At 38.8% G+C, this 23,750-nt stretch overlaps 1 protein-coding gene across 2 annotated transcripts in view; it reads left to right on the top strand.

Moving 5' to 3' along the window:
- MCU (mitochondrial calcium uniporter) overlaps positions 1-23,750 on the top strand; it is an 809,713-nt gene that overhangs the window by 725,049 nt on the left and 60,914 nt on the right. For both annotated transcript variants that reach the window (XM_083112063.1, XM_083112072.1), the window contains exons 4-5: positions 5,825-5,943; positions 23,522-23,668. In XM_083112063.1, coding sequence (XP_082968189.1) covers positions 5,825-5,943; positions 23,522-23,668 — 266 coding nt within the window. The remainder of the gene's footprint in view (positions 1-5,824; positions 5,944-23,521; positions 23,669-23,750) is intronic.

The raw sequence follows: 23,750 nt of genomic DNA, 5'->3' as shown, positions 1-23,750 counted from the left end.
ATAGGGGAAAATAAGCATTCTAATGGAATTCATCAGCAGAGAAAGTAACCACTTAAAGAAGGAGATACTGAAAGCTAAGAGGCAACAAATTACCAGTGCTAAGAAGGATAAGACAATGCTGGATGGAAGTGGTAAGTCAGCTTTTGTAATCGAAATTTTAAATGCTTGTGAAATGTGCGTTTTACGGGCGTTTTTTTTTCTCTAATTAAGCACACACATAAGATTATGACGCTTATATAGCGAGGGGCATATCTTGAAATCTGGGGCTTGATAAGGTAGACTTACATTATCACTATTATTATTACTCATTGCAGAAATGAAAAACATAAACTACATCGCATAGTGGTTTGGGTCGCACTTTAAACTGTAGGTCCACTCCCGACTACCTTATCCGTGCATAAAGTGAACTTATAAACTTGCAGTACTGTGTGTCGGGAGAAACTTATGTTAAACATTAAGTTCTCTCTCATGTAAATAAATTAACAATGATTTAATTGGTCGTGAGGTCCTTAAAGTAAGTGTAATAGTAACGCTACTGATGACAATGAAACATGACGCTAAATATTGTTGTTATTATTAAAATCCGAAAGTGCTTCAGGTTTAAAGTATTCTATACTCAAAGGATATCAAACTTCACGGCTATTCGGTAAACAGCCCATCTTATTTGTGATTCAAACACACCCTTCCTCGCACCGCTTAGACCACGGTTGCTGTCAGGAAGCTTATTAAAACAAGAAAATATTAAAAGAAACTGTTAGAAACACATAAAGAACTAGAAAGTTTTAGTTGTGGAGCTTGATTAGGAGTTCTAATTTCACTATCTCATAGCAAAGGAGGACAGAAGCCACTGCTCTGGAAAACCTGGAATCAATCTACAAGTGAAAAAGCCACGGAAAGTCATCGAATTATGAAAATACATCCAAGAAAGTCGAGTTTTTTTTAATTCTTGCCAGATTGAAAATAAATTTCATTTTGTAGTCAGCATCTTAGTGGGAAATACTTTAAATAAGCACGTTTTTATACTTTATTTTTGTTAATTTATTTTGAACACTGTTGAATAAACTTTACTCTACTGAATAGCAATTTAGCTGGTTACTGGCATGTTAAAGCAACACAGAATGATCTGGAAATGTATTTTTAAATCGCCTGGAAAAGTCAGCAAATTTGTTTTGCCAAAATGAGTAGGAACCTTGAATGCTGTGAATATTAAGATCAGCAGTCATATTTTTACCTTTTAAAAAAAGTACAATTTCAAGAATAGTTTGCTCTGTGCTCTTAATTTCTCTCTTTGTCGTCCGGAAGAAACACTTGGTGAACTTTTTCCTTAATTGTTTTGTTGGAAACAAATATCCTCTCCCGAGCGTTGATGAGCTCCGGTGACAGATGATCCTGTCTCCTTCAGCGTCACGCCTAGGAGACGTGGCAGGCGTTTAGTGGTGGAAAATCACATTCAGCTGCAAGATCCGACGCTCCATTACAAGATGTTTTTCGTCTCTGCTGCTTGAAGCGATATCAAGGGATGGTAAGAAACGGAGAACGTTTTCCTTCTGGGAAAATACTTCTTACCTCATCATTTCCGGACTATCATAAACGAACCACTGAACAAAAATGTACGATCTTCTATTCTCTTATAATTTGCAAAGAAAAACTTAATACTTTAGTCGGTTCAGACTGAAATGCTGATGTATGATGCTTCATGGGAACTGTTTCCACTGACGAATGTTTGAGAACAAAAATAAGTATGTTTAAAACTAAACTTCTTACAGTGATTATTTTTACCTAAATGAGATGAAAAAATCAGTTAATTGTAAGGGAAGGGCTGTGGTGGCAGATTCCAGCTCTTGATAAAGTGTTAAATCTTAGATTGTCAAGGGATTTCTGTAGTGGAGAGAGAATTCGAACATTACATTTTGGAGACTATATTTAACGATAAGGCATCCACACGTTTTCGACCTCGAATGTGCCAAAAGAAAAGCTGGAAAAGACTAAATATCTCGAGATCTTAAGAAAGTATTGACACCCCATTAAATTAATATTCTTCAAAGCCTGCAAAGAAATGGACGTAGCACTTAGCACTCTAAGGTTAATCGGGACTGAACCTACAGTTTAAAGTGGGATCCACGCGATATTCTCGATTATAATGAACAATTTTAGGGGTGGTCTTGAGTGATGGCACCCCTGTTTAGGGAGGAGGGGCAGACCAAATATAATGTTCAGTAAAGCTAAGAAAAAGTTACTTTCTGTATACACGCTGTCGTAATTAAATATTTTGTGGGGATTACGATATGGTTTAAGGGCGCGAATGATATGATTTGGGGGGGGGACGCATGATATGATTTGGGTAGGGATGCGCCATTGGCCTTGGGGTGGATGGGCACCCCTGAATCCTGGCCTGCTAGTAAGGATTGAGAGGAATTCCGTTGATGTCTTGATGGTTTCGCTATGTCGCCTACTATTTTCCTCCCCGTGCAAGGTTTTCTCGGTGTGCATAGCAAGCGATAAGACCCTTTTGTTTGAGGGAGGGAAGGGGAAAGCGGCATGTGTCAATAGCAAAGCTGGCTTTGATGCATGGAGCTGTCGAGATAAGGGATCCTTGCGTGAGACCATAAGCACTCCAGCAAGCAGAGAGAAAGCTCCGATAGATAGAATATTTCACCAAACCATGAGTGCCCATTTATTATCGCTTACGCGTATGGAAGGAAATAGAACGTTACATGCACGCATAAGAAGCGTGAAGAAGCGTAATAATTACGTGAGTATGCTCATTCGGTCAGTGAAAACGAGTGTTGGACGCTGGATTTCTACTTTGTTGTTTTGACTCATAATCGTCCTTGTACTTCAAAGAACTCGCATATCCGCACCATCGCTCTCGTCTGCATCTCGTATAGTTACTGATTATCCCGACTTGCACGTACAGACCTATTTTAATACTACAGGCATTAGGTATAGTAACCAGACGACAGTAGGATACTTGGCACAGTTGCGCCTCGTCTCGCCCATGAAGATGTCTGTTTTCCCGTATCGTCTCAACTTGTAAACACCCATCTCGGTCTCGTCTCAAGTCTCGAAAGTTATGGTGTAGCGTTTCACCACACACACTTTGACAGAATGAACCCTCGAAAATAGGATTTTACCCTTAATGTATGCAACCACGTTGCGCAGGTTCACAGAACAATTACTTTACTTATGGAAAATTACAATTCCATGTTAATCCATAATAAGCCTATAACATACACGTAAGGCTTTATTATGTGTCGTTCGAAATATTCTCAGCAATGTACACTGTGTAGACTACAAATTCAGACGAACCTTAATGGCACTTTATTGCAAGTGCATCAGTGATGCTACAACTTTGTAATTTAACCTTACCATTCATACATTTTTCTGATTGTTTAAAAAGAAAGCAATATATTTATTAAGTTACGGTAAAATTGTATATTAAATACTCTGGAAAAGGTCATGTTTAAAGTATTTTCATGTTGGAATTTATTACAGTGAGTGGCTCTTGGAGTATCCCACTTTCTTTTACAATTTTTGGATTGTGTTTAATAGATATTAGAATTAATGCAGATACTATTATTTATGCTATAGTTGTTTTCATTTTTGTAAGACAATTCTCTGTTAACAAAAAGTCATTACATGTCAAGTATTACGTAAAAATCTCGCCCCTGATACCCCTTTCCAACAGTCAATTTAAATTCTATTTCCCCTTCTTATCACTGTTATATGTGCATATTCGAAAAACTCGGTTAAGTGGGATTGTAAGTGTGGTTGCTAGCTAAAATATAGTAACTTTCTTACACACTGTTTAAATACATGTATTTCCCCAATGGCTTTAGTCTGAAAAAATTTGGATCTTAATATGTAAAAGTCAGGGAATTTTGTTTCTACCAAATTGTTGTACACCCTGGATATTTGAAATATGGTCAAAATTCACAAACCGTTCTGACTTTGGCCTAAAACTTTTAACTGAAATTGTACACAGGGTTCTTCACGATATTGCTAGCAACAACCGTAATAACAGTACATAAATCCAGACCTGGTATGGGTGCATTGTATGATGAATTTAGGGATGGTGCTGTCGACACGTAGAAGAAAGATTTTTGAATTTGAATTATTTTTTTTAAGTCCACCTTATGCACGGATAGCTAATCGGCACTAGAACTAGTTTAAAGTGTGATCCGAACCACTGTGCAATGTGAGAGAGAATTTTGTTTTTAATTAAAATATTTTTCAACTAAAAAAGAAGGTAGTGTTTTCCTTGCAAAAAATGTTGACGCTTTGAGAATCTCGGTGCAGACTCTTGAAAATCTCAGCATCCCTGAAGCGCACCTTCTAATTAGCTGGCTGGAAGCTTTTAATGCCAAAGGGTGTCGTGCTAAATTGCCGCCGTCAGATAATACCATCCCCTCTTGGCGTGCCACGGCGTGAGGCCACAGCTGAGGACCGACCTAATGAAGCACTTCGTAGGAGGAAAACCGCCGTCGGTGCAGTGGGTGCCCCGTCAAGGGTGCAGCGTCCTGCAGTGCGGATGCTTTCGCGGTTGGCGTTTTCATATCGATTCTGCGGGGCAATTGAATTGCATGCACCACGAGAGAGGGGGAGAGAGAAAAAAGGGACATGATCCGAAGCAGCGCGGGTACGTGTTGGGTTTAATGATACTTCATGTACGGGTCATCGACGCAATGAAAGGTCATGCGGCTGGTTTACCACGTGCTTACAAAAGAACATGCGCCCAGGTATGTCCGTTGGCCGATCTATGGGCCCTGCTGGTCAGCAAAGAGAGTTCCAAAACCAACAAGTAGGCTCAAAATTGTATGGTTAGCACTACAATATGACTACTTCTTCCGTGCTTGTCTTGTTCAATTTTAGAGTACACGTTTTATGTATATAGTTACCTTTGTATTATAGAAATTCAAGCGTAAAATGTGGACTCGACCAGGAAACAACATTTATGTCTACACAGTACATCTATGCGTGACCAAACGTAAAGTGGGTTTAAAATTTAGAGAACAGCTAATAAAGTCAAAATCCGGTATTTTCCTACAATGAAATTGAAGTATTAAGCCTAATGTTTAAAAAAATTATGTGAACCATGTTTGACGGAATATATAGTAACACATACAACATATATTTTATAAATTGCCATATTTGCGTCACATAACGGATAGTACAAAACAGATCAACACTGATAATATGTGTTGAACATACAGGTCTAAACTCAACCAATCACCACAGGTCTAAACTCAACCAATCACCATATGGTTAGTGAAGATACACGGTCATCTCTCTGACCTTCTCCATGATGCAATAGTAACATCGTCACCTTGTAGTCAAGCGGTCCTGGGTTCGATACCCGGTGGAGGCAAGCAGGTAGGTAGGTAAACAGTCACGATTAGACCGTGTGTGCATAAAGTGAACTTAAAGCTCAAACAATAATCTCCGTGGTAAATCAGATGAGTGTATCGAGAAACCTTACCCGTAATTATTTCATCATACCACACACAATAAATTTAAGATGTCCCTGAACATTACATCACTTGCATCTTGATACTATATCAGAAATTGTAGACGAAACGAACATGTTATCTCACAGACTATTAATATTATTTCATTTTTTCATTTTATTACTCCCGTCAGTTTCAACAAGACAATATTAGTAATAGCCAATAGCATAGCAATGACAATTAGTAATAACATCGAGAGTGAGTTTTGCTTTTGACATGTACTCTAAATATTCCTAAATAGATCCTGATTCTGATGCGTCCTTATGAAATGTGTAACTTTCCTTGAGTTGTTCACGTGCGATGTCTTCCTTTTTCAGATGAAATTCGGATAGCATCTTCGAACACGATAGAAGCGTTAATGGAAAACGACTTCCAGCTGATCATCAACGACAACTGCTACCTTGTGAATACTCCAAAACAGGAACGCCTTACACAGGTTGGTGCTTGCTTCCCGTTCATATTTCTCATGTCTTTTTACCTCATGATTAGCAGAGATGTATAACATGTTATTCTTAAAAGATTCTTCAGACTTCCTCGATTACTTCCGGATACTTCAGCAACCCTTGCTGTCGAAACTTAACATTTTTTTCTGATTCGCTTGTGTTCATTACGCTGCTTACTTGAGAGATATGAAATCAAATAGACTTAAAAATCTAAGAAAGCAGCCGACATCGGTGGCGGAGTGGTTAGCACAACGCGCCACGACGCCGAGGTATCGGGTTCGAATCCTCCACTGGGCATGGGTGTTTTTTGTGAGTGTCCCTTCACCAAGTCCATCATATCACCACTCACCCTCATCGTCGCGATTAGCCAAAAGTGGCAGAAAAGCGACGCAAAATAACAAAAAACAATTCAGATCGAAGAAAGCCGCTAAAAACAGAATGACTTCTTCAAAATTGTAATACTTTCATAATATAGGCCATTAATTTTATGATATGGGTAAAAATTGTGGAAATGTACTTTGATGCTATCATTATTGAAATAGATTATCAAGGTACAAGAGTCGTTCAAGGTTGACCGGGACTTTTATTTCTGCAGAGGAAATAGGTAGCAGAAGAAACACCAAACTATGTCAGTTTTTCAAAGTATTCTCCGTGCGCGCCGAGGCACCGTTGCCATCGTTCTGGCAGCTCCCGAATTCCTTTGGCGTAGAAAGAACTTGGTTGTTGTCGTAGCCACTGGAGGACATCGCTCCTCAGTGCTTCGTCTGTCGTGAATTTCTTCCCTCCCAGATGGTCTTTAAGGGGTGCAAACAAATGATAATCACTGTGGGCTAAATCCGGACTGTAGGGGGGATGGGGCAGAACTTCCCAGCGCATGTTGTTGTCACATTGGCCGTGTGAGGGCGGGCATTGTCATGGAGAAGAATGACATTTCCAGACAACATCCCAGGTCTTTTCTTGCGAATGGACTTTCGTACAGCACCACTCAACAATGTGGAGTAATACTGGGCATTAATCGTGCTCCCTTTGTACAGAAAATCCACATGGATAACGCCCTTCATGTCCCAGAAGACACTTGCCATGATCTTTCCAGCGGACGGCTGCGTTTTGCTTTTCTTGGGAGGCGGGGAACCTTTATGCCGCCACTCCATGCTGCGTCTTTTGGTCTCTGGGGTTGAATTGTGCAACCATGTTTCATCACACGTGATGATGGATTGCAACAATTCATCACCTTCTGCTCGAAACCGATTCAGAAGCTGTTCACAGATCGTCCTGATTGTCCACTTCTGATCGAATGTCAGCTGGCGGGGAACCCACCTTGCACAGATTTTGCGGAAACGTAAGTGGTCATGAATGATTGTCTCAACACTCCCGACACTGATATTCACCTCGGCAGCAATATCCCGCACTGTTACTCGCCGGTTCTCAAGAATCATTTGCTCAACACGTGCGATATTCACTGGTGTGACTGCAGTCGGGCGAATGTGTCCATGCGCTTCATTTGTCACCAGCTCCCGTCCTTCGCAAAACTGCTCACACCATTCGTACACTCTTGTCCGCGACATCGTTTGTTCACCATACTGTGCTTGCAATCGTCTGAAAATCTCAGCTGGTTTCACTTTCTCCTTCACGAGAAATTTGATTACACACCGCTGCTCCACAGCCACAGCTACAGACACACTGCTTGCCGCCATGTTCGCTGCAACTGCTTCGCATGCGCGAAATACGTCATGCCGGGCGCTAGTTACTCGCGAAGGAATACATTACGACACCCGCACGTTTCATCATGATCCGGCTATTCATCGATTTTTTACGTACGAAAATCCCGGTTAACCTTGAACGACCCTTGTACATTCTTACTTTTGAGACATCTAGGGGTTAAAGTTACATATTACTAGCAGCCATTGACGACAGGATATTGCATAAGGTGTTGTGTTGATAGTAATAAAACTTTGCGGTTGTGCGATACTACAAGGGGTGTTCTAAAAAGTTTTCAGCCTCGACTATAGATGGCGTTGCAATCGGATAGATTGTATTTTTTCAAAGTTGGTACATCTATCATACGCACACTTGTAAAATTGCAAGTTGTTCTGTCAAATAAATTATTTATTAAAGCTATCTGAAGCAGATGTGCTGTGTGCATATTCCAAATAATAATAATTGATAAAATCGAATGTCGTTCAACGATAGAATTCTTTGTAAATGAAGTTTTAACGCCAAGGGAGATTCATTCCAAGTTCACAATAGTTTATTGGTAATCTTCTCCTTTTTCTTCTTCTTCTTCTACAATTAAAAAATGAACTGCTGAATTTAAACGTTGCCATACCAGCGTTGGAGATTTTCCACGTAAAGGATGTCCCATCCAAAAGTGCAGCAACATCAGAAATCATCGAACATATTAGCCCAGTCAGTAAAGGTTTCATGACTTGAATAATCCAGTAAATGCTGAATTTTTACCAGTTTTTAGAACACTACAGCAGTTCAAAATACCAAAAGTCCCTGGCCCTCCCCGCTTTGTTCCTCCTCCCCCCAATCAATTTCGCAGACTCAGTTCCTGACCTATATCTCCATAACCAGTGGTCGTAGGCAGATAGTCCCTTAATCCTCATTAGATAGGCTGCAAAAAAAGGTTCTGTTTAATTTTACGATAATGTCAGTGGTTTTGCCGTAATGGAAAAAATAATATTTTAAAAGTGAAATTTTTCTAGTACTTTGTAAAGTTTTTGCCTTGTATCTTTTGAACAAATTAAATGGCAGAAATTATTTTTAATAAAAGTTGTAGCCTAATTTATAAGCTTTAAAATATATATGTTTTAATGAAAGATACACTATAGGGGCTATCCACGACTAAACAAAAACATATCGAACGGCACAATCGATTGTGGAACTAGCACAACTTCCGGTTGACGGCGGCCGGGTAATTCAAGCGCGTACTTGTGGCCTTTCTTTTCGTTTTGTATACCGGATGAAATGGATCATATAAAAGCACTTGACGACGAGGAGAAGAAGAGAGATCAGGGCAAAGTAGAGGCCTTTCCATATCAATTGGATGAGCATATAGGAAGTAATACGGCATTATTCCAGGATGAGATCCATTTGCTGATCGTCGTTGCATTGGCGATATTTGTAGCCTACATATTTATTTTTTCCTACAGAGCGAGAGCGCTTAAAGCATGTAAATCTTTGGATGCATATATTTATGTTTTAAGTAAAAAAGGGCGAGTCAGACGGATGCGGTAATGCACACTTGCTGGTTTCGTTCCCGTTTGAACGCAGAAATACAAAACGCTCATTGTTAATTTAAGTCAATTTTCTGCTATTTGTGTTAAACATGACGATGAAGATGAATAATAAACTGGAAATATTAATGATGGACAAACGCAGTGACACACCATTGCCTGACCATGGTGTTCAAACCTAGGACCTCTTCTCTATAAATGTTGAAATGATTTGCATTGCAAAAGACTAAAATTAATAATAGTTCCCGCACTTAATTTTCTGGTTACACAAAAAAATATTTCCTCTGGTTGCACAAAAATTTATTTCCTCTGGTTACACAAAAATTTAATACAGTTCGTATGTAATTCAAGAACGAAACGTGTAACCTATCTGACTATGACCGAGCATCTTTTGAAAGGAAAAGTAATATTTTTGCTCATATCACTAGAACAGAGAGAAAATCGAGATTTGAATGATTTCTCTTCTACCTTTAATAAAGTGCAAGGGGTGCAGGACGCAAAATTTTTGGTTGGGAAGGAAACAGGACGGGGTATTTTTTAAAGTTCTGACGTTCAAAACGGGAAAAATAATGTTATTTCCCGACTAAATTGGGAGATTTTTTGGGCGGAAAATATTCAACATTACCCGATACTAAAACAAAATGTTAATTATACACACAATTTCACCCTCAGGTGATGATTTATTTTGCATTTCTGGAATAAAAACTGCTAATTTCAATAAATTTCGGACATTTAGTACAAAAGAAAAATATGTAAGGAATAAACTATTTTTAAACTATCATTTTATCCGAAGTCTGGATGGGAACGGGATTTTTCTTTTTTCAGGTCCCGATTTTTTGGGTTCCTGCACATCCGTTGTCATTAATGCGGAGTCTAGTCCTCCTAATGGGCTTCCAATTTTCACTCCTGACAACTTTAATGCAATAATTTTGGCGCCTAGATCTCAAGGAAATGGGTGAAGAGAGATCCGTGAAAGATTATTTATCCCTGATCGTAGTTTACATCCTCCTTGTACACACCCATTCGTTCCTTTCATACATGACACAATCTCAGCTCCCTTTAGCGGCATGTTGTGAGCCTACGAACCGGAAGTTGTTGTGCTACAAGTATGGCGTCCGCGCGAAGGCACTTCCTTCCGGTGGATAGCTCCTATAAAAGGTGTCCCCAAATGGAGGGAGGATAGTACAAAAAACGTGCGTCTTTATCACAGTCCAGGGTTTAAAAGTCGCCGAATCATTGATTTTTTAATAAAAGCAACAGACTTGGTATAATTAATTGTTATAACATTTAAGATATTTTCTGTTGAGTAGCCAATCGCCATCTGCGTTCTGACGGCTGTCGTCATCTTGGATATTTGTTCATTCTATATAATTTTGAGACAATTCCCTACATTCAACTTTTTTTTTATTTTGTTTTAAGCAGTGCGTTTGTGCAAATTCGGAAATGTAATTGAATTCTGTTAATTGTTTGCGGTAGCGTTCTAAGCAAGATTCTCACCGGAGGAACTTTTTGAATTTGGGTAATGTCTCGCCTAAGTGTGACGTAACGTGGGTGTCTGTGTTCATGCAAAGCCCCCCAGTAGCCGGTATCTGCTTTCGAGGAAGCACCATTGACACAAAGAATGTATTGTTTGACGCAAACTTCTTCGTCTCCTCGGAATACGGCGCTATCGTTTTCCACCCGAGTAAAGTTCCTCCCAAGTTTGTCTTATTTTGCGGCGCCGAAGAATCCGACGAGCAAACGGTGTTCCGAAACTTCTATTGACGTTTGAACTTTCGCCGGCAAACACACAGAGTCTTCCCGCAGGCGACAGGGATAATCCAGGAATCATCTTATCCTCTCCGCCACTTCTTATCCTGGTTTCCCCTTCATGTCGAGGTAAATCGCGCTGCGGGAACTCGTTACTCCGACGTCAGCAGGCAACATTTGGCTGCTGGAAGGGACGATCTTGTGGTGATTGGGTTTTCTTTGTGGAGCTTCTGTGTAATGTGCCTATGGCAACTGAAAGAACGAGACTTGCTGCCAGTCTGTAGTATATTACAATGTAAGCTACATAAAGTGTAACCTACATCTCAAAATTACACTGCTTGTACAGTTATTTATAGAAATGCGGTATACGTTTTAATTGCCAAATCGAATAATTTTCTATCCGGATTTCAAACATACGGATATTCGGATTATCCGCGTTATCCGGACAGTTTTATCGTTTATCCGTTTTACGAGCTATCCACATATTCTTTTATTTATCATGTTCGTATTTCACAGTAAAGAATTTTCTACAAATCTGTACTATCCGAATTATCCGTTGCATCCGAAACGGATATCGGATAATTTGCAATCCGGATATCCGTTATCTGGTATATGTGACCATCCCTAGTTTTAATATGTTAAAACAATAGTGTTAATTTGTTTAATAAATATTTTTTTACATTTTTATGTGCCGTATCGACGATATAATACCGAGATTTTTACTTCCGAAACCGAGACCGGCATTTGTAACGAGAGAACGACACATTCACAATCTCGTTTTTTTAACACTCGTGTTCCATAATTTATGTCAAGTTGCCTTACCTCTAAAGGGTAAATAAATGCTTTATTTTCATACAACTAGCCAGTTCTTTCAGAAATTCCAACCATTCTTAGAGCCACATGGAGAATATCAGTGTGAATACTTCCCTAGATCCTATAACAGGATTTACACATGCCGTTCGAGCCTCCCAATTAGCAAGAACACCAATTGCTAAGGAGATTTCCTCGACAAATCTAATTTGTCGAGATTCCAAAGCAACGATATCGTTCTACACAACAACTATTTTTGGTTGAAGTTGGAGCCGATCCTTAAGCCTATGTAGCACTATGTGGCATTCAGCTGGGTTTCAAACTAGATGTGCGTAGCATCATAATGAGTTGATGTTTTAAGTCCACTTTGTGCACAGTAAGGCTAATTGGGACTGGACTTACAGTTCAAAGTGCTGTGCGTACCTCCACCGGATATCGAACCCGGGACCCCTTGATTTCAAGGCGACGACGCTACCACTGCGCCATCGGGAGGCCTATAAATGTTTATAGATTGTATAGGTCATTATATGAGAACTTCAGAGCACAAGTGGCGTAACTCCACTTTTCGTGGAAATTGAGTTACTTGCAACTGTGAAGTATCAACATTTCAGTGCTAGGAGTAAGTATCTCTTAGTTTCAAATTCTTGCTCGTAGAGGCACCACTATGAGATGCACCTAAAGGAAATCTGGAAAAGATTGTCGATTACCGAAAACTCTAAAACCACCGCAGCTGAAAGATTATGGTTACCAGACGTTATTTTTTTTCCCAGAGATGTAGGAACATTTTAATCTCGTGCTCGGAACCCGGGAGGAATTATAAAAGTATTAACTGTCCTAAAGTTTGAGCTTCACAAAATTTGTGAAATTGTCCTTCTGTTGGAGAAACAGAAAATTCGATAAAAATAGAGAAACACTAACTACTCAGACATTAAAAAAACATTATACTGCTGTTGTTTAAGTTTGGGAATTTTATACTCAAGAATTTTTTATTTTTTTTCTTAAACTAAAAATGTGTAAATTTCGCATAATTTGATACATACATATACGTACGTCAGAGTGTGTGTGTGTGTCCTGGTTTTTGCTTATAATGAAATAATGGAAAGAACTACGAAATGCTAGCTAATTCGCAATAGAAATGATCGTTATTTTTTCGACTACCTAACCATACACGCTAAGCAATTTATATCTCGCTTTACTACTTCTTCAAGAACTCCTGAAATGTCCTTACGATAATGTGTCAATATGGAAATTTTAGAACTGTCACCGCGGATTGAACCCTGGACATTTCGTACCAAAGCTGGGAGCATATGAAGGGCATATGGCGTAACTTCATTCAACAGTTTTGAGAAAAAGGCACATTTAGATAGCTTTGAATTATACAATATATTACAACCCCTGCGTTGTAAAACTTATAACATTTGACCCGACTCTCTAACCGAATAAGTGAACCACATTTCACGTGAGTGAAACTAACTTTTTCGTCGTTTTCCATTTTCCGCTACGAAGTTCCCCTATATCTGATTAAAGCACGCAACGCCCTTTCGATAATAAACATCACCTAGATTTTACATCGTGTGTCTCTTTTTTTTAAGCATTCAGTTATTTATGATCAAGTAAGCATAGTTTCACTTTCATCCCATACTTGCGCCCTCTTTTCCTGTGCACGACAAATAAGGCTCCAGTGCTGATGACTTGTAAAGGGAAAAATAAATTATATTGCCACTGCTTTCTGGTACAGCGAATATTGCTGTGGTGATAGGGCTGTAGTTGAGGATATACGACGATATACGCCGTATACCCTCTGGTCAACAGTAGCTAGCTATACCTTCTATTTTCGTTTCTTTTTTATTGATTTTTGTAAATTGGCTATAACTCCAGTGATCTTATTGACAACTGCCTTTTGTTATCAAAAGCTATGTGGAAGTTTTACTTTACATAGATTTCGAAGCAACGAGTATGTATTATGCGAAGGCATTAGTAACAAGACAATGAAATATAATAACATGCTACATGGGCCTCCCCGATGACGCAATGGTAATTGTAATCAAGGGGTCCTGATTCGATGCCCGGTGGAGGCATATAGTGGTTCGAATTCCAGTTTAAACTGTAGGTCCAGTCCCGATTAGCCTTACTGTGCATAAAGTGGACTTAAAACACCAAATCAATCACTAAATCAATAACGTGCTACACGTTTCATGTTTTCTACTGTATTTTAAAAATGCTCTCCATATTGTAATATGCTTCTTTTATGAAATGATGGGTATTTCATCATCGTCATCATTATGACACGCACCTTCTGCCTTTGGTGCTTTAGATTTGTCCGTTTGCAACCCTTTATCGGACTTCCCAAGGGCATCAGAGGGTTAATCGGACCAAACCCCTGCGTGGTCTGTGGTGTAGAATTTGTTTTGTTTTTTTATTATTTTTACCTTCTCTTTCTCCCTATATTGGTTTCGAATAAAATATCATTAGTATCTCTTACTTAGAGACTTATTCAACCTTTATACATAAACTTTTTTAAACAGACAATTCACCCGATATAACTTGTAGGCCGAAACCTATTAGTTATACCGCAGTTTAAAACCCTGGTCTTTTGGTGATGCAGAAGAACCCCTTTTAAGCGTTGGGTTTAGAAATATCCGCCTTGGAATACAAGTGCCCCAAAGCCACCCCGAAGAGCGCGGAATTTTTTTTTTACCCAACGGTTCCCTGAATCACCAGCCTTTCAGCGACCAGGTGAGTGTTCCATAGGTGTATAGCTATCGCCCTTTTATACAGAAAATTTGTTTACATTTTTCCAAGGCAACAACACTATAGTTGTTTATACATTCATAGTTACAGAACTTTTACAACGATTTACAATTTTTTTGTATTTTAACAAAAATCCTTTCAATTATTTTCAGTAAGAATTCAGTTTATATATGATATTAACAATAACGTATTTTTAAAGAAAGAAATATAACATCTTTTAAAGAAAACTGAGTTGAACAGACATTAATCTTACATGGATGAAACAGTTAGCGCTTGTAAAAGCTGCAGTCGACTGGGGCGACACATGGTGTTCCCCCAGAAAAATAATAAAAATAAATCAAGTTTTTCAATTATTATATGGTCCGAAGAAAAGCTAACATTATTTATTTTTGTTTTATGTTATATTTTTCATTTAATCCATAATATGTATTTTATTATATTTTTTTTCTTTTCTTTTTTAAAATATTCATTTTTTTCTTTTTCTTCTCTTTTTTTGTATTTTTACATCTTTTCAGTGTAACATTTTTCAACACTTTTTCAATAAGACAATCAATCAAATAACAAATAATAAATAATTCATAACTTTAACATAACAGGTACGAATCATAGAATATTAACAATTTTGTATCTACTAGTCGCTTAATCTTCTTCATGTTGTGAGGCGAAGTTCATTTGGGATCGTCTTCTTGGACATCATCCTTCAACCGCACGTGGCTTCTGAAGAAAACAGGAAACGATTGGACATCTTGTTCAAATGTACATACAGCGCGCCTGGGCAGTGGTGTTCTTTGCGAGTGTTTCTTCACCAATTTCATCATATCATTCATTCTCTTCTCGCGATTAGCCAAAAGTGGCAGAAAAGCGATGCTAAGTAACAACCGAATTATCTGTAATTGGCACAGTGCAAAAGAATCGTGTTCTCATGTTGGTATGGTATCCAATCAAGTCCACGGGCAAAAACCTGAGACAAGATAGAGATTGACATGTGAACAAGACCGGAGTTGAAATATCGATACGAGACTTCACAAATTCTTGACTTGACACCAACCTTATTCTCTTTCATTGTGCACTTAGTATTTATTTATTGTGGAACATAAATAATATCGTAGAGTATACCAACGTTGAAGAGTATAGAAGCAGTAGAATATTTTGGTAACTGGTAGAACATCAGTCAAAATGGTGCGCCTTACATAACTCAAGAGTTTCCTCGTTCGTTCATGTTTGACACGATCGTTAACACGAGTCCTCAGCATATGACGTATTTTTGATGGGTCCATTAGTAGGTCAGCGATTACGAAAGGCAAATTTACATTTTTGTGTCCAAATATTTATTTAAGCAAAAACCAGTGCGTGTCTTTTTGCACTATCACGGGCCCATTGACCTGGAAATGTCCGGGAAATTGACTTTTGACTAAGGATGCCATGGAAAATTCAGGGAATATTGTGTGATTGTGGATTTTTAATACACTTGTATTAATTTGATGTAGGAGTTGATAAGTAAAATGGAATACTTAAAAATATTATGTTTCTTCGCTTGCATTTTTCGACTCAAATAATGTACTGTAAGCAGGATTAAGTAAATTAAATCTTGCAAATAGTGCTGTAGAAATAGGTGAAATTTTACCAGTTACCAAAAGTATAATAATAACCAAAAGTATAATAATAATAAGAAGCTAATAATTTGTCAGAAATGTTTCACTTAAAAAGTCCCTAAAATCGAATGTGAGCTACGGCCACCACATTGGAAAATAGCCACCCATGTTCAGTTCTTTGCCCATATTTCATTAACCGTTGTAAATACGGGAAAATGTTGACAAAAATATTCTACTTTATATAAAAATGAGACTTCTATGTTCCTAAATGTATGTAGCATTTTTTTTAAATCGTGGCAGTTTACGTGAGATGAGACACTTAACGTTACATGTTTTCATCTCAATCCTCAAACTGGCAAGTATGTGCACTAAAAGTAAATTTCATTTGTTATTGCAGAAAATAACTATTGATATTAAATAGGTACGTGCAGTGAGTGTATTATACGGTATCTCCAGAGGTAGGTGGGGGTTTCTTTCTGGGCCCGAAGTGTAGAAAATAATAATATTGAGATAAATTGGATGAGTTTCTCTCACTCCTTCCTTTTTAATATGTAACTAATCATGTGGCAAATAACTGGATTTATAAACTTTCAGTCATGTAAAGAGTCCAGTTAGTGTTATATCAGTCCAGTGAAAGTAGAATCGTTTTATCCTCAGCGGGAGTAGATGGATTTCCTGTGTGTCGAATGTATAGAAATTGAAAGTATTGAAAGAAAATAAGCAGGAGTTCGTCCGCTCGTGACTCCTTAATAACGATCAACATTCCAGTTGACAAACAACTCGAATGATGTTCTGTGCATGAGATATAATATATTTCCTGAGAGATTGTGTGTGTGTGTGGGGGGGGGTGTGTGTGTGTGTGTGTTGCGCCACAGGCAATGTCATGGTAGCATTCGATATCATTGAAATGAAAAGCTTGAGATACCCTCCTTTCCGCATCCTTAATGTGCAACGTAATAGGTAAGAAACAACTTGTATCATATTTCTTAGATATTACGGTTAAAATTAGCGCAATCCATAAATTCCTTAGAAAGGAGGAAGATTTTTTTATTGGCCCAAACTCTATACCATGCATGATATTATTAATATAAAAATAAATAGCAAGAGTCCCTCCCCCATTCTCGTCTTTTTGACGTTCCAACTTGCCAGGTGGCACAAAAGATACTTGTATTATGTTTCTTGTTTAGTAAGAATTAAACGAGGTAAGTCTCGGTGAGAGGAAGTTAGGTTGGCTCACGGTCTGTATCTAATATCTACCAACTTGGAGATTGAAACCAAAAACATGCCTGTCTTGAACACTTCACATGGTTAGGATAGGCGGGGAATGAAATCGGAAATCAGCGTCATTTTCCAATATGACGGCTATAACACAGCTTTGATTCGATTTTAGGGGACTTTTATAATAAGTTCATTAGGAAGGCAAGTACTTGTCTGCCAGATTTCTTACTTGTCCTAATTTTATTTTTCACCGTGGTCGTGTGGTCTAAGGGTGCTTTGGGCTCTGACTGCGGGACGCGCGCAGGTTCGAGTCTCGTGGGGGAAGCGTAACAAATTTTTGAGATTTCTGCCTGTGTATGGGACTAGTGGCCACCCACTATAGTGAGAAATTTGGGAAGCTACGAATAAGTAGCGTAAGCCGGCCACGGAAACCTACAACAACTAGGGGTTCGTCGTGCTGACCACACGACACCCTGTGATGATGATTCACCCACCTTGGTAGTCAATAGATATGCCCGGACCCTCTTTGGGCTGTTGCGCCACGGGCTATTATTATTATTTTAAATTTTTACGACACCAAGAATGACCTTGAAATTTAATTGAAAATACCTGAAGAACGTGGGGAAAGTCGGAGAATTTGTTTGGGAAAGTGAGTGGGAACGCTGATTATAAAGTTGTCCAATTTTATGTAATGGGCTTTTAGGAAATTATTGTAACGCATTTTCTTATCTCGATTATCTATTATTTAGTTTGAAAATTACTCGAACGAAATAGTAAACAAACATGGCACCAGCACCAGATCTGAAATGCTGAGAGGAGGAATTTATAGTTGCAAGACAGTAGCTCGTCTGCTCGCACGCGTGTTTCTCTTTCTACTCCCCTTGTGGTCGTCGGCGACAATTCAGACGCTCACAATAGCTGCTACTGCTGGAGCTGCTGTCGCTACCAAAATATCATTCGTGTTCATGTAGCCCAAGGTCGTTTCTTTGTAATAATACTTTACATATTAGGCCTGCATAGGATCTTGCTCGTTGTTATTAATCTCAATGTGATGGAGAAACAATCATTTATATGAACGTTACGCTAGTCAGGATTCTGTGTAACTAGAGCTGTCTTCTTTCCAAAACATCCCTGGTTCACTAGCATTCAATGTTAATTGGACATTATCCATTGTCTAGTGCTTTAAACTATACTTATTTAACACTACGTTTCAAGAGAGCACCTCTTCTCTGGACTTCATGTGAAATTTATTTTGACTACGACAGATTCGATTCCCACCGAAATGAAGTGTTAGAAAAGTATAGTTTAAAGCAATGGATAATGTTCAATTAACATTGCATGCTAATGGAGAACCATTGTCACTAACATTAAGACTAGTTAAGTCGTACGCGCAAGATCAGTGTGAGTCTTCAATGTGACGTTGCGCTCTATGCCCTTCCTATTCACAACTCTCCATTCTTCAAGTTGGTTTGTGCGCAAGATGCAGTGCAGGCAGTGGCGTGCGCAGGATTTTCGAAAGTACGGATGGTTACACATACTATTTTTTAGTAGTCAGCCAAATTTCAAAATTTCACCCAGGCACCTTTCGATTTATTTCTCTGTAAGAAATGGATGATAATTCCAAAACTAATAAGTTGAATTTCCTCCATGGTTCGTAAAAAATAGGTAACTTTCGTTCGATAAAAGCATAAGATAATTAAATTGTGGACAGAGGTAGATAAACATCAAAGCGTCCATGCAGGTCACGCCTTGGCTTGACTTTGCCTGTCATCTCTTCGATTCGAAGAGCTCTCTTCGCTGTGCTTTTGACAAGACACAAGAGCTCCCGTTCGGCTCGTCTAAGATGAAAGGCCTCCCTTTATTGTGCCGCGACTAACGTGTTGCCAAGTGCTAGAGAACATCTTCAGCCACTGACGGAGAGAAGAAGGCTCCCACGTGACTTCCCTTTCATCCAAGTGCGTTGCTGACGTCGGTTTTCTCGAGAGGACGTTGAGCTCCGAAGAAACTGTGCCTGAGTATTTATCTAGCGTCTTGACATGTCGGCATTTAGGCCAGGCCCCGCTTGAATTGGGGTACCATTGAGCAGTTGCTATTTACCTAGCTGTTAATCTATAATTTTGAAAATTTCAGTAATTGTATGACCGCTAAAGAATGAATAATGTTTTAGTATCAAATGAGAAATACGACTCAAGAAGGAACCTCAATTACAAATGAAGCAGTAACAGGAATTTGCCTTGTAACTAGAAATATTGTGTAATTCTTGACATAGAAGAAGCAGTGACTGTTCGATTTCATTTTATCCCAAAAGATTTGCAGTTTGTGTTTGATATAATCCTTGCAAGATTCCCCATTACTTCAATTTTAGACCAATTTATTATAATCAAGAAATGGCAAAAGGACCTAGCTTTAAATAGAACAAAGAGTACAGTAACTAACAAAATATACCCAACTAACTACTCGACTAAAAACTTTTAGAACCGTTACCATGAAACAACTATTTCCTTTTCCTTGTTCAAATTTGATAGTCCTTTTCAACTCCTAAAACAAAGAGAAAACTAAATATATGCTTACAGGCCGAAACCAAGTGTTAGGTAATAATCAAAATATAATTATTGATAACAACTCGTTTGAACCAGTTTCCAAATTCAAATACTTAGGAGTAATATTAACAAATGAAAATTATATTAAAGAGGAAATAAAAAGTAGGCTTAATTCAGGAAATGCATGTTACTTCTCTCTTCATAAACTTTTGTCTTCTCGTTTAATATCTAAGAAACTAAAAGTTAAAATATACAAAACCGTAATTTTGCCTGTAGTATTATATGGGTGTGAAACTTGGTCCCTTACATTGAAAGAGGAACACAAATTGAGAGTATTTGAAAATAGGATCCTTAGGAAAATCTTTGGACCTAAAAGGGATGAGGAGACAGGTGAGTGGAGAAGGTTACATAATTTAGAACTACATAATTTGTATTCATGTCCAGATATTATTAGAATAATTAAATCAAGAAGACTTAGGTGGGCAGGCCATGTGGCACGAATGGGAGAGGAAAGAGGAGTTTACAGGATTCTTGTTGGGAAACCTGATGGTAAGAGACCAGTAGGAAGGCCAAGACGAAGATGGAGGGACAACGTTGAGATGGACCTAAGGGAAATCGGTAGAGATGGAAAAGAGTATATAGATCTTGCTCAAGATAGGGACAGATGGAAGGCCTGTGTTGCTGCAGCCATGAACCTTCGGGTTTAAGAAGACTAGAGAGTTAGTTAGTTAGTTTTCAACTCCTAGGTGGGAGGAACTTAAGCGCAATGTATGCCCCTCAGCTAACCAGTCAGGAATGAAGCGCCCTTCCAACCCTCCCCTCTCCCCTCCTTCCTTACGTCATAGTCACTCCCTTGCATTAACCATGCCATCTATTGGCAAAACAACATAACCACATATCCTTGCCAGTGGCAATGCATGTGGTTATATGTTACTCGCGAATTACATGACGAACGCGACCGACGAAGCCTCTTGCATCGCTAACGCCCTCCTTTCCGCCCCTCTTACAACGCTACAGCATCACTGCTCGCTCTGCAGTCCACACGTGCATACGAGAGCACTCTTTCACAAATACGGCTGGTTGCCCAAGCCTGGAGTAAATGTTGCGACGGATCAGTAATCCAAAAGCTCCCAAGTTCAAGCCCCTCTCAGATCAAAAGTTTAGAGATGTTACTTTTTTTGCAGGACGTGATACCATAGTGCAACTAATACTTTATCCGCTGCCAAGTTGTTGATCCTTTATATTTTCTTTGTTCATTTTAAACTTCGAAATTTTAGCAAACTAGGCGAATACATTCCAACGGCAGACATAACTCTGCACGTTGCCCTGTATCTATGCTGAATTCAAATTTTGTGTATTCTTACCTGCTGGAATGATCTGTCTGTAATTTCACATCTGCCATAAAACGACATTTAATGAATTACAATGCTAGAAGCGTGAACTGTCTCGTTGAGCGACAACGAGTAGATTTGCATATCTAGGCAAATTTGCGCTTTTGCAGAAGGTTTAAAGTTGTCATAAAGAGTGGAATCCCTTGTAAAATGCGAAAATTTCTGACAAAAAAAAATCTCGCACGAAAAAGTAAGAGCACAATTATATCTGTCAAACTTACAGTCATTGCAAAACAGTTCTTCATTCATGCGAGTTAGAATGGATCGTTTTCATCATTCGTATCAAATAATGTGCCTGTTTTTTTTTTTTTTTGTTTTTTTATTTCGGAAAAATTCGTTCCTACTGGGTTTTTTTCTGCTAGTCTACTTCTGAAATTCAGGGTTCGATACCCGGTGGGGGCGCATATTGATTCGGATCCTAATTTTAACTGTAGGTCCGGTCCTAATTAGCCAATCTGTGCATAAAAGTGGACTTAAAACAAAGCTCAAAACCAAACTCTACTTATGAAATAAGTTTCATGCACCTACATGTGTTACTAACTCTTGTGGGAAAATTCACATTATACGTTGTTGCTTACAAGCAGGAGAGGAAATGTGTCATTTTAAAGTGCTATAAGATGCTCGATTTCCTTATGAAAAGACTGCGAGATTTCATAAGATATTTTTTAAAGGAAACGTGCCTCATACCTTTAGCTGCGATCTTATAAGGATTCACCCCCCCCCCCCCTCTGGTCTTCATTTTGGTCTTTGAACTTTCTTCCAGTTAACACTTAATTTGATCTGTCGTCATTCTCATTGCATGCCGAATACATTATAACCGTTGCTTTTACTATACTGTAGTTGACATTACTGCATCTCCTTTACTACTAATATGCATCCCTGTATTCTTCGCATCATCTCTATTTTAAAGAATGCTGATTTACCTTCATTTGTTGGGATAACGATCAGCATCTTGACCAAGAAGAGATATCGCAAAACCGTACACAGCGGAAATAGAGACATAATACTTGTATTTAACGTTACTAATTTCTTGACAACGAAGCAATTGAGGGTAAGTTATAAATATGGCAACACGGGACACAAGCGAAGGGAAAGCAAATGACGTGTCTGTAATAATTCGCGATTTTGTCCGGGTTTTTCTTATCCTGGTCGAGCTGTACTTTACATCTTTATGTTAGATGTTTTGATACTTTTTGTTTTAGTCTTCTCTCATTTCTATTATTAATCGGAAGTATCATACTAAAAGGTAAAAAAAAGGTAAAGTGCTCCCCTGTGCATAGCACCACGCCATGAAGGCGTATAGGGGGTGTGGGGGAAACGCTCCACACTTTCTTGATCCGGTCGTGAGTGGGGGTGATGTGATCAGCATCACGCCCCTGACCGCCTTTACCCCCTGGGTTTCCCCAGGTACCCATGTTATTCGACGCTGGGTGGGCGCTGGGGCCGCTTCCATCGTTACAAAAGTTCCCGGATTTGAACCGGCCGGGGATCGAACCCGGGACCTTTAGCATGGTAGTCAGGCGCGTTACCGACTGAGCCACCGCGGCCACTGGAAGTATCATACTAAATTACTATATTTCAGTAGCTTCATATATTATTCAGTTAAAATTGAACATTATTAAAATTGACCTTTATCGTACACTTCTCGTCAGGGTTGTTAAAGGTTCGGAAACCTAAAAATTCTAATGGGTTCTATTGGGTTTTAACACATTTTAAATTCGGTCCAAGATGCGTATTGTTTCATTTCAATACGGAACTTGGACCGGATTTGAATTAATCCGGAAAAAGGTCCCTGGACCATATTTAAATTGATTCGAAAAACAAAATCATGGACCGAATTGAAATACTTTACATATAGAAAGGTTCTTTACGGTCCAGAACCCATTTACGCTTGCTGATTTTCTCCCCTGGACAGGAATTGAATTTATTTTAAATTCCTCGACCTTTGACAACCCAGCTTCACGTGATCTCATGCTTCTTTCTGCGAATAATCGAAATTTCATCCTTTCGCTAGGTTGCAGGAAGATTTTTTTTTTTTGTGTGTGTGTTCCTTTAGTCTATGGGATATATTAAATTGGTTTAGAATTTCGACCTGCTGAAACATGCACGTGAAAATCAAACGATAATACTATGCCACGATACCCTTCAGCCTCTTTTCCACGGATTGGCAGAAAACCTTTCTTGTCAGAAGTTGCCTTAAGCTACGGATCTCATTCTGTCTCGTATAACGTTGCGTGTTTTTTAGAAGTTGATTCTGAAGGACGAATTGCTTTTGTTTCAGGAGGAAGTACGACAGCTATCGGATGTTAGGAACCTGGTAAATCAACTGTACGAAGCTCTCAACGTCGAAGAACACCAACTGCAGAAGGAGAGGGAGCTCTACTGTCAGCTGGAGAAGCTCAAGGTTGAAATCGAACCCTTAGAACAGGTAAGATCTCACCGTAGCGTCAGGTAAGAAGTTTGTCTAACTGTCAAAACTTTAACTGCAAAAGGTAGTATTCGTTTCAAGT

Source organism: Lepisma saccharinum, chromosome 1 (genome assembly GCF_977018435.1).
Source record: "Lepisma saccharinum chromosome 1, izLepSacc3.1, whole genome shotgun sequence".
Lineage (NCBI taxonomy): Eukaryota > Metazoa > Arthropoda > Insecta > Zygentoma > Lepismatidae > Lepisma > Lepisma saccharinum.
The sequence above is the reverse complement of the archived record's forward strand: the minus strand, read 5'-3'. Positions and strand labels throughout refer to the sequence as shown.